Here is a 12,680-nt window from a genome sequence, read left to right on the forward strand (position 1 = left end):
CCTGGAGTACATGCTGTGACCTTGCTACTCAGTGCTTCTTCCAAGTGATGTTCAACATGGAGGAGCACTGATTCATCAGCTGAGGGAGGGTGGTAAATGGTAATCAGCAAGCGGTTTCCTTGCCATGTTTGACCTGCAGACATGTGATTTCATGGGGTCAGGGGTCAATGTTGAGGACTCCCAGGGCTACCCCCTCCTGACTGTATACCTTGCCACTGCCTCTAGTGGGACAGGAAATACCCAGGGATGATGAAAGGCCAAAGACGCGAAACATTAACTCTATTTCTCTCTCCACAGATACTGACTGACCTGCTGAGCATTTCCAGCATGTTCAGTTTTTAAGTCTGTCTCCTCATTGCACAGACGAGGCGAGGAGTTGCGGCCTAGTTGCCGCAGTCGGCCTGCCGACAGTCTCCATGGTAACCGTATGGGTGCCCGGATCTGCTGACGTGTTATGCCGCTGCAATGGCGGCAAAAGGATGGCTGGTTGCTGATGTGGAAAGCTGCGAGATAACGCAGTACGTAGCTGAGTTCGTAGAGAAAGAGTTTGGGAATGACCCGAAATCCTTAAAGAAGCTCCCCAAAATAACGGAGGAGCTGACGCTGTCCAAAAGAAACCTAGAGGAGCAGGTACAGCGCCCGGGGAATCCATTCCGGTTTATCAGCTTCCCAGCCGCTTCTCCCCAAAACACGTCCATAAAAATAAAACCCATGTGCACTGTGTATGAATAAAAACAGCCGTTAGTCAAATAAATCTATAGCACTGACGCAAGTCTCAAATAAGACGTTAGGTCAATAGTGAAATCAGAAAGCTGTTTACTTGTAGAACGCTTATTTTATGTATGTTCTCAATCTTAGTGCCATAACTGAAAGGCGTGGACACAATATATAACAGCAGTTTTATATGAGAGAAATTGCGCAAGGATAATGCTTGATTAATGCGAACTCCAGTAGAAACTGAGAACAGGTTTGTGTCAGTTGGTCAAAAGGGAATGATTGACTTTCTGTCCAAAACAGTGTGCGATTATTGAGCGGATTTTACATTATTTACGGTCGGTGGACACTTATGTTGGTATATCTGAAATGTCATTCGTTGTACATCACTTAATGTTTAAACAACATAGGGCATTGCTTTTAATTATATCCTTCAATCTGTGCTTTACATCTTAGGGCTCTGGAGTGAGTCATTGGGATGCTAACTATCATCTTTTGTTATATTTTTCTGCCAGGCCATTGCAATTGTTGATTGACTCCAAGAGGTGTGGAAGTAATTTAGTGATGATTCCTATTTTTTGAAATTTGTTGGCAAAATGTGGGATGGACCCCTTCCTTGATGTTAAGTGAAACAAATGAGTGTTTACAACAATCTAGTTTTTATATGTAGTTTTTCTTGCTCCAAAACCACACATGATCAGATATATTGAATTCAGTTTTGGAACCTGACATAGTGGGATTTGAAGTTAGCTCTGGGTTGTCATTTCAGTAACAGTACACAATGATACCTAATTTAAGCAACAATGTTGTGAATGTGTAACAATGACAATATTATCCAACAAGTTCCTGATATATAAAATACTAATACAAGTCTGTTGTGATTTGATGCATTATGTATTTTAATTCATTTGTTGGTGGTAACAGGATCGCTGGAGGGATATTTGTTGTGTGGTTGTAAATTTTCTGTACTGTAGTGCTTGGTTAAAAAGAACAGAGCTTTATGAATTTAAACCCAAGGACATAAGAAACAGGAGCAGGAGTAAGCCATCCGGCCTTTTGAGCCTGCTCTGCCATTCAGTAAGAACATGGCTGATCTTCTACCTCCACTCCACTTTCCCACCTTATCCCCATATCCCTTGATTCCCTAATTATCCAAAAATCTATAGATATCTGTCTTGAATATACTCAGTGACTGAGTATCAACAGCCCTCTGGGGTAGAGCATTACAAAGATTCACAATTAATGTACCCTCTAATTACTTGTTGGAGTGCGTTGGTGATTTGTGTAAAGTATGCGGCTCCTTTAAAAATTTTTGCACTCGTGCACATGCGCGGTAACTTAAAGGGGACAACTTGAGCACAGCTTGGATGTGAATTTTCGAGTTGTTCACAACCCTTTTAAATGAAGAAGTTTTCCTCATCTCAGACCTAAATGGCTGACCCCTTATACTGAGAATGTGGACTCTAAAGTTCTAAGCTCTGCAGCCAGGGGAAGAATCCTCTCAGCATATACCCTACATTTCAATGAGATCACCTCTCATTCTTCTAAACTCTAGGTGATATAGGCCTAGTCTACTCAGTCTTTCCACATAAGGCAATCCCCTCATTCCAGGAATCGGTCTGGTGAATCTTTGTTGTACTCCCTCTAAGGCAAGTTTATCCTTCCCTAAGTAAGAAGACCAAAACTGTATACAGTGTTCCAGATGTGGTCTCATCAGAGCCTTATATAATTGCAGTCACTTCTTTATTCTTGTACTCCAATTCCTTTGTAATAACAAAGTGATTACTGACAACACAGCTGGTAGCTGACATCATCAGACTGCGCCAATCTGCACACATGCGCAGATTGGCTCCTACTCTCTGCGCATGTGCTGCGTTCCACATTGTCAGGACTGGTTGGCGCATGCGCAGATGAAGCGGGGAGAGAGCGGCCGAAGACGGTGGTGGCGGGTGCGCTCTCCTTCCCCCCCCCCCCCCCCCCCCCCGCCCGCTCACTCTCTCCCTCCGGCCATTGTGTCCTGCCATGTGTTGGGTTGCCTTCGTGTGATTATTTGAGCAGCGCCATCTTTTGTCCTGGCAGCTGCCTGAACGTCGCAGGCACTGACAGTCCCGTTGAAAAGCCTGCACTTGCGCATGTGCCAGAACTGTGCCAATTAATGGTGCATTGTCAGCAAACGCAGCCTTGTAATAAAGGCTAACATACCATTTGCCTGTTCCCGCATGTTAACTTTCTGTGATTCATGTACGGGGACATCTAGGTCCCTCTGAGTACCAACATTTCCCTGTTTCTCACCTTTTACAAACCATGCTACTACTCCCTAAATGGAAAGAAAGTTGTCCTATAAAATCACAACACACACACTGAGCAATGCATCTTTTAAATGGTGTGAAAGATAAGCATAAACACTCCGAAGTCAGAACTTGTAATACAGATTTTCTTTTTTTGCTGAGGATTCAGTCCAGTCTAGCATGATGTACAATTATAAAGAAAACATATTTCTCTCTCTACCTTATTGGGTGTCCCTACAGTGTCGTTGGCTAAGCGGGAATTCAATTTCATTCAGCAGTGCTACTTTGAAATCAGTTTCTCAGATAAACAAAAACAGCCTAGAGTGACTGCTCTTACATTTTTGCCTCCCTGTGTGGAAACTACGTGCCACATGTGGCCTAACCACCACAGCGTTCCCCCCCCCCCTACTCTTTCTGGGCCCTTTCCACCAGTGGGAATGGGGATCTATGCCATAGAACTGTTTGTTAACTAAAATTTATTTTCTGAAGTGGTAAGGAGCTCTTGGGTGCTTGTCCTCCTAGAGACAGAGGAAAAACAACTTGGAATTCCAAATATTTTTATTTTCAAAGGAATCCTGGGTTGTCTTGAACTTTTCTAAATCAGGAGCCAAAACAACAAGAATTTGAAATATCAAATTTTGAAGATTTTAAACAAAAATGTTCAATTAGTATAACTTAAAGAACTTTTGCAAATGAATTTCTGAAGCTTGCTATTTAGGAAGCTATCTCTTGTATGGCCTACAGTGTTGTCCCAGACTGTTAAAACCCCTTTGGTGGAATTTGCTCATGTGCATTATGAATCTGTGAGAAAATCCTACTTCTGATCTTAGCCTAAAACCTAAAGGATTGGAGAACATGTACATTTGAAGTAAATATTTCTGAGGCACACAGTATTACAAATTTTGTTTATTGTTACGAACCTTATCTTGTTTAAACTTCTATGTTAAAATTAACATAGGTTCTTACTGTCTCATCTGAAGTACCAAAGAAAATTGAAAATGCATTCAAGAATGCTGAAAACTCCAAAAGGTTACTCAATAACTTACTTGAGAAAAAGGCAGGCTTAACTAAATCGATCAGCAGTCATCTTGTAACAGCTCAGCCATGGATGGAAGAGCTGAAGGTGTTGATTGGTCAGATTGAAGAGATTGAGCGACACCTCTGGTACTTGAAATGGGTTTCACAAATAGAGGAGTTAAGGTAAACATTTTGTTCCTGCAATAATCCCTGGTTTATAATAAAAAGATGCAAAGGATTCCTTTGCCTTTGGTTTAGAATACATTACATTTATGAAATCTTACTGCCAGCTACTAAAGGATTATTGTCATATATGTAAAAAGGAGATTACAAGTATTGGCCTTGTGTAGAGCTATGCTGACCTGGTGTTGCCACTGTTGGGGATATTGCCAACTTGTTTATCCCTTTCAGGTTGACAGAAAACTGGCTCTGTCCATATCATTTCTAAATACTGAGAAATCAAACTACAATATTTAGTTCAGTCCCATATACCAGCCTAATTCATTTCTTAGAAAGTTATTTTAACCTTTATCCTTGCTTAATCAAGTTATATAGCTAAATTTTCATTATCCAATCATAATTCACAGAAGTATATTCTTGATCTGAAGTGGCCTGTTTTCATGGTACGTTTGAAGTAATAATCCAGTAAAATTAAATTTTGAGTCAGTAGATCTTGCACTACTCCGATGGTTGTATTTAGAATGTATTCTTCACTTCAATTCTCATGATTTGGAATTGATGTATGTGCTTGGCCAGGATACAGCAGCTCCACAATTGCATAATATTCATTTGAAAGCAATTAAGGATCCGGGCCGACATTATTCCTCATTTTTACTTTGTGTATTTTGTCAGCAGAATACCGAGTACATAGCGTAAATTAGAAGATACAGAAATTACAATATTTGAATTCTTAACTGACATTTATTTGTTTTTCCCATTGCTCCATATTCCCCCCAAAAAACATGGCAGAATTTACAGGTCTCTCTAAGAAATTGGTGGCAACTTTGGCTGATGCTGGTCCAAAAAGATCAAACAAATTGGTGTGAATGCAGTCTGAAGTTCAAACTAAGCATGTCATTTAATGTATATATTATGAAATGTATACAAGATGATGTGATGGTGAGAGAATATTGCATTAACACAAGTATTTATTGGGTTTGGTGTTCTTACCAGGTAATTAAACTGCATTGTCATAGAGTTATACAGCATGGAAACAGGCCCTTTGACCCATCGTGTCTGCGCAGGCCATCAAGCACCTATCTATTCTAATTCAATTTTCCAGCACTTGGCCCGTAGTCTTGGATGCTATGGCGTTTCAAGTGTGTATCTAAATAATTCTTAAATGTTGTGAGGGTTCCTGCCTCTACCACCCCCTCAGGAAGTGCGTTCCAGATTCCAACTACCCTCTGGATGAAAAAATAATTTTGTATACCTCAATCAGTTCCCCCCCTCAGCCTTTTCTGCTCTAAGGAAAACAACCCTAGCCTATCCAGTCACAGCTGAAATGCTCGAGCCCAGGCAACATCCTGGTGAATCTCCTCTGCACCCTCTTCAGTGCAATACATCCTTCCTATAGTGTTATGACCAGAACTGTACACAGTACTCCAGCTGTGGCCTAACTAGCGTTTTATACAGCTCCATCATAACCTCCCTGTTCTTATATTCTAATAAATGCTAATAAATTCTAATGCTAATGAAGGCAAGTATCCCATATTCCTTCCTAACCACCTTATCTACCTGTGCTGCTGCCTTCGGTGATCTATGGACAGGTACACCAAGGTCCCTCTGACCCTCTGTACTTCCTAGGGTCCTATCATCCATTGTATATTCCCTTGCCTTGTTAGTCCTCCCAAAATGCACCACCGCACACTTCTCAGGATTGAATTCCATTTGCCACTGCTCCACCCATCTTACCAGCCCATCTATATTTTCTGTAATCTAAGGCTTTCCTTCTCACTATTTACGACACCGCCAATTTTCGTGTCATCTGCGAACTTACTGATCATACCTCCTATATTCACGTCTAAATCATTAACATACACTACAAACAGCAAGGGTCCCAGCACTGATCCCTGCAGTACACCACAGGCTTCCAATCGCAAAAGCAACCCTCGACCATCGCCCTCTGCCTCCTGCCACTAAGCCAATTTTGGATCCAGTTTGCCAAATTGCCCTGAATCCCATGGGCTCTTATCTTCTTGACCGATCTCCCATGCGGGACCTTATCAAAAGCCTTACTGAAGTCCATGTAGACTACATCAACTGCTTTACCCTCATCTACACACCTAGTCACCTCCTCGAAAAGTTCGATCAAATTTGTTAGACATGATCTCCCCCTGACAAAGCCATGCTGACTATCCCTGATTAATCCCTGCTTCTCCAAGTGCAAATTAATCCTATCCCTTAGAATTTTTTCCAATAGTTTCCCCACCACTGATGTAAGACTCACTGGCCTGTAATTACCAGGTTTATCCCTACTACCCTTCTTGAATAATGGTACCATATTCGCTGTCCTCCAGTCCTCTGGCACCTCTCCTGTGGCTAGAGAGGATTTGAAAATTTGTGTCAGAGCCCCTGCAGTCTCCTCCCTTGCCTCACATAACAGCCTGGGATTTTATCCACTATTAAGCCTGCTTAAACCGCTAATACCTCCTCCCTTTCAATGCTAATTTGTTCAAGTATATCACAATCCCACTCCCTGATTGCTGCACCTACATCGTCCTTCTCCATAGTGAACACAGATGAAAAGTAATCATTTAAAACCTCACCTATGTCTTCCGGCTCCACACACACAATGCCACTTTGGTCCCTAATGGGCCTTACTCTTTCCCTGGTTATCCTCGCCCTTAATATACCTATAAAATGCCTTGGGATTTTCCTTTATCTTGCCCGTCAGTGTTTTTTTCATGCCCCCTCTTTGCTCTCCTAATTACTTTTTTAAGTACCCCCCTACACTTTCTATACTCCTCTAGGGCCTCCGTTGTTTTCAGCCCCCTGAATGTTCCATAAGCCTCCTCTTTTTTTTCCTTATCCAATCCTCTATATCCGTTGACATCCAGGGTTCCCTGGACCTATTGGTCCTTCACCTTTTCGGGAACATGTTGGCCCTGAACTCTCACTATTTCCTTTTTGAATGACTCCCACTGGTCTGATGTAGACTTTCCTACAAGTAGCTGCTCCCAGTCTACTTTGGCCAGATCCTGTTTTATCATATTGAAACTGGCCTTCCCTGAATTCAGTATCTTTATATCCGGTCCATCTTTGTCCTTATCCATAACTACCTTAAATCTTAGAGTTATGGTCACGCCCCCAAAATGCTCCTCCACTGACACTTCTACCACTTGTCCGGCTTCATTCCCTAAGATTAGGTCCAGTACCACCCCTTCTCTTGTAGGACTTTCTATGTGCTGGCTTAAAAAGCTCTCCTGGATGCACTTTAAGAATTCTGCCTCCTTTAAGCCTTTTGCACTTAGTATCCCAGTTAATATTGGGGAAGTTGAAATCCCATACAATTATGACCCTATTATTTTTACACCTCTCTGAGATTTTCCTACATATCTGTTCCTCTATCTCTCCCTGACAGTTTGGAGGCCTGTAGTACGCTCCCAGCAAATTGATTGTGATAGCTTCCTATAGTGCCATTAGCACTTTTTGTGCCAACAGTTGAGCTACTTATTGGCCACTGTCAGCTTGGCTCAATTGTTGATGGTGTTGATTAATCGTAGAAGTTTGACCAGGACATTAGTAGGTCGCCTGCTGTTTTCCAAATAATACTACAGGATCTTTAATATCCACCAGAAGAAGCTAAGGGGACCTCGGGTTTACGTCTTGTACAAAATATAGCATCTTTAACATTGCAGAATCCATCCAATGTGCCTCAGTTGGTAGCACTCTTGCCTGAGTCAGAAGGTTTTGGGTTCAAGTCCTACTCTGGGACTTGAGCACAAAAGTCAGGGTTGACACCAATGGAGCACCGAGGGAATACTGAACTGCCAGAGGTGCTGTCTTTCCAACGAGACTTTAAACCAAGGCCCTGTCTGCCCCCTCAGGTGGACGTAAAAGATCCCATGCCACTATTTCAAAGAAAAGCAGGGAAGTTATCCCTCGTGTCCTGGCCAATATTTATCCTTCAATCTGCATTACAAAAGCAGATTATCTGATCACCATCACATTGCTGTTTATGTGCGTCTACTATGCACTAATTGGTTGTCGCGTTTCTTACATTGCAACAAAGACTACGCTTCAAGAGTACTTCATTAGCTGTAAAACGCTTTGAGACTTCTAGTGGTTGTGAAAGATGCTACATAATTGCAAGTCTTCCTTCATGACAGGACCTCAACATATTATCTAGGCTAATTTCCCTGTGCATTACTAAGAGAGTGCAGAATTGTCAAAGATGCATCCTTAGGTAAAAACAGAACCAAGGTCTTGTAAGCCTATTCTGGTGTTTCGGTTCGACATTAAAACTCCCTTGATAGTTTAAGAAAACTGGGGAGTTCTGTTATTGCCCTGGTTAACAGTCCCCTCCACAGCCAACACCACTAAAAACAAACTAAATAGTTATTCATGTTATTTCTACTTATATAGATTATCTTGTGTTCAAAATGGTGACTGTGTTTGCCGTTGTATCAATTTTACAATAATTCTTTGCTTACAAAGTGAGTTGGGATGTTTCTGAAAAAGTATAAAATACTATATAAATGACCATCTTTTAAAATAAGAAGGGAAATCCTTAACTTGCCTCATTTAAGCAGAGGCCCTTTAGTCTGCTTGATTATTATTTTTTAGCTACATGGTCTATTCTTGATAAAATATACAATGCCCCCAGTTTTGAAAATGAATCACGCTAATGCTGGGTGATGCCCACCATTCCCCCTTTACTGAAATCCTGGTGATAACATAAGTATGGTGATCAAACTTATTAGTTGTATCCTCACTTTTTTTGTGTTGAACATGCAGTGATGCTATTTTTATAATGTATTATCTCCCCAGTGATTGCATTCAGCAGCATCTCATGACAAATAGTGTATCAGATGCTGCCAATACCCTGGTTTCCATGGCAGAACTAGATATAAAGCTTCAAGAATCGTCTTGTACTCATCTGCTCAATTTCATAAGATCCACTGTCAAATTCTGGCACAAAATTCTCAAGGACAGACTAACCAAGTAAGTTTTTTAAAAATTACAGAATCAGATGCTAGATAAAAGGGTTAGAATGTTAATCAATGTCAAAACATTGTATGTAATAGAGTAAAGGTTGGCAAAAATGAAATTCCAGAGGAAAAAGTATCCATCGGATTTTTTCTTCCAAATGTTAATTTATATAAAAATGTCATAATAATTAAGAAGAATTGTTGTTATTCCCTACATGCAACATTTTTCTGTAGACTATCAGCAGAAAGCTTTCTCACATTATGAAAGAAAGGCAAGATGCATGGGCTGTATTGTGATTGAGTAACCATTGAGAGAGCCTAGGGAGGTCACTTATCTATTTGTCTCTCAAGGCAAGACAATGAAAGCATCGTACAAGTAGAGAGAAAATAGTAATTTCCAAATGGAATATAAATAAAAGCTTTTTTTTTCTAATGGAGAAAGAGTGGACATAAATTAAGCCCCTCCATCTTTTGGATGTGATCTTAAACTGAGGCCTTGTCTGTCCTCTCAGATCCAGTGACTATTTGAAGAAGACCAGGAGAATTCTCCTGGTGTTCTGATTAACATTTAGCCCTCAGCCAAGATCAAAAATAGTTTATCTGATCATTTATCTCATCACTGTTTGTGGGAACTTGCTGTGTGCAATTTGGCTGCTGTGTTTTCCTACATTACAACAATGACTACACTTCAAAAAGTACTTAATTGACTGTAATGTGATTTGGGATGTCCTGAGGTTGTGAAAGGCACTATGTAAATGTAAATTATTTCTTTTTCCTGAGATCATGGACTGCCCTATTTTATTTTCACTATCCACCTTTGTACTTTATAGCTTGCAACCTTCCAAAGCACCTCTTATAGTCTCAGATAATCTTCCTTTCGTTTATAACTTGTCTTCAATGTGAGGTGGGATTCCAGTAACCCTATGGGAGGAAGAACTTATTCAGACTTCTTACTGTCATAGGAAGTGCTTTGTCATCTATAGGGTTATAGTCAATATAGAGCACTTCTAGTGACTGGCAGTAGAAGTACACCGTCTTTTAACGTGGGGAAAGAGTAAATCTGAAGCCGAAGAGAGTGGGCACAGATCACAAAGTGACTGTTGATATGGGGCAGTTGTGACGAGAAATTTGGAGGGACTGCACAGATGCCAGCATAGAGGAAGACTGAGAAATGGGACAGTTACTGCACTGATACTTTGAGAGATCAGAAAGGCTACACAGCAAAGACTGGGAAGAGAGCTTTGGAACAGAAAAAAAAACTCAAGGTTGAGTGGGTAAAGAAAACGATCAAATAAAATCCAGATTACAATGTAAGGAGATACGGCAAGACATAAAATTGAAGTATTACCCAGGTGTAGTACAAGATATTCTTTATTTCTCTGCCTTCTTACCAATGTTATTCCCTTCCCTCTCCAAAACCTTGATTCTTGCTTGAGTATAGTTTCAAAGGAGCCACAAAAAACTGGCCATTTCCACTGTCACAAAAGTATTGGAAGGCTATTTGACTGTAGAAGCTGGGAGAAGAATAACTGCTGTGCTGGTTCCTGTCTTCTTGTAACATATACACTTCCACCAGTGATTGCTGGTTAACAGTCAGGAATGGGAGGCCTGGCTGATTTTTTTCGCTTCCTAACTGAGAGCCTTTTGAAGTTCTGTCAATATATATAATTTATGAGAATGAATCACATTTCTAAAAATGATCATTAAACATTTCTTCTATGTAGTGATTTTGAAGAAGTCTTAAAGCAGCTGCATTGGCCTTTGATTGGGCCTCCACAGTCCCAGATTCCTGCACTGGCATCAGCTGCAAATTCAACAGATCTCAACAACAACCTGGAAACACTTTTCATTCAGCTTCTCAAGTTACAAACATCGTATCCTTTCCCATTTGGCATCGGTAAAATGACACTACTTCTAGCATATGGATTTACATCAGGATAAAAATTGTTGGATTGTGCTTTGTCAACTTGAAGATTTCTGATTTTAGTTCGAGTTTCCACAGTTGGTTGAGGTATGTCAGTTCTCAGTTGCCAGTGAGGTGTATGATCTCGGAGGGATGCTCCTGTCAGATTTATCTCGTGTGAGTTGTACTTCCTTTCTACATGATGCAGCATAGACTGACTTGGATTCCTTCAGAGGAGGATAAGTAGCCACAAGCAAGGTATTGGGGGATAAATAAAATCTACCTTGGGATGGAGGTAGGAATGGGAGAGAAAAATGAACGTTCATCATTGAAAGTGCTGATTACATTTGCAGAGCAAATCATGGCAATGGATATGTAATACGTTTAGTTTAAAATGATTTTATAAAATGCTGGTACATATTATAAATCTAATTTGCCAATTTCCTCAGAATTTTAATAAGGGGAGCCATTTTGACTAGGGCCAGGCAAGAAACATTTGGTTAGTTTGATTTTACTTTGCGCTTTCTCGAGGTATCATTTTTCTGTTGCAGTAGCTACTTTTGACCAGGAGATGGAGATAAATATCTTAAAGAAATCAGATTATTTTAGTTGATAAAGCTTAATATGGTGTGCATTGACATTCCTTGCTGACCATAAATCTGTCATTTGATAGGTCTGTTGCTTCACGGCTTTGGATTTGTTAGTTGCATTTTTATTTTTCTGTTTCAAATATAGTTTCCAAGGTAAGAGAAGTTTTTTTTTTAGTTAACTCTTAGTATTTTGTCTACTTGAATAATATTGTCAGTTATTATTGTTTGACATAATCTTTGCACAAGTAGCAGTCTTGTTGGTAATTAGGTTTGTTTCTGGTTAAAACTTCTTGATTATTGCCTTGTTTGGGAGTACTTGGTGCCTTCCACATACTAAAGTTAGGAAAGTCCTATTTGTTTGATGCTCTTTGAGACTCAGTTCAAATTTACCTTAACTTATTGATGCAGAGATGAACTGGTAACAAAACAAAAACATCTACCAGAGAAGTATGAAGTCCCTCCTTCCTTACCCATTGCAATTCCTATACAGCTCATGCTACTGCCACTACAGAAGAGATTTAAATACCATTTTTCTGGGAACAGACAAACCAATATACTAAACAAGGTTTGGCATTTTGTTGAAACATGTATTCAAGCTTGTGAATGCCTTCTTTGGTAGAATAATGCAACAAACCTTTCCCAGCTGGAAATGCTCATATTTACCATCCCAGATAATTTTTCCTGAGGGTTTTTAGTGAAATATTTAAAGACTTAGGAACAGTTTTGGCTTTTACAATATTTTTATTTCATTTACTAAACCAAAAGTAGTTGTGTACAATCAAATCCTGTGAGTATGCCTAGTAGGGACAATGGCCTGGATTTTGTAGTTGGCGAAGAAACGCCGCTTGCTGTTCATTATGTTACAGCTGCCTGTGGAGTTTTCAAGGGTTTTTGAACATCAATTTATGGTATTTAGAAATCCTTTACAGCGCGGTGCTCTCTACACGGTATATGTGGCACATGTATGCAAGGCAAGCAACAACATGTCACTTGAACCGATCAGAATGAAGAATCC

The 12,680-nt window shown here is 40.2% G+C and overlaps 1 protein-coding gene across 3 annotated transcripts in view; it reads left to right on the plus strand.

Annotated features, from left to right (window-relative positions):
- Positions 1-254: 254 nt before the first annotated feature.
- Positions 255-12,680, plus strand: part of rint1 (RAD50 interactor 1) — a 39,715-nt gene continuing 27,289 nt past the window's right edge. The window contains exons 1-5 of one of the 3 annotated variants that reach the window (XM_068059285.1): positions 255-630; positions 3,961-4,202; positions 9,012-9,185; positions 10,897-11,046; positions 12,074-12,230. In XM_068059285.1, coding sequence (XP_067915386.1) covers positions 466-630; positions 3,961-4,202; positions 9,012-9,185; positions 10,897-11,046; positions 12,074-12,230 — 888 coding nt within the window. In that variant the 5' untranslated portion in view covers positions 255-465. The remainder of the gene's footprint in view (positions 631-3,960; positions 4,203-9,011; positions 9,186-10,896; positions 11,047-12,073; positions 12,231-12,680) is intronic. The other 2 variants (XM_068059282.1, XM_068059283.1) reach the window with 2 other exon arrangements.

The sequence above is a fragment of the Heterodontus francisci genome, chromosome 27, assembly GCF_036365525.1.
Source record: "Heterodontus francisci isolate sHetFra1 chromosome 27, sHetFra1.hap1, whole genome shotgun sequence".
NCBI lineage: Eukaryota > Metazoa > Chordata > Chondrichthyes > Heterodontiformes > Heterodontidae > Heterodontus > Heterodontus francisci.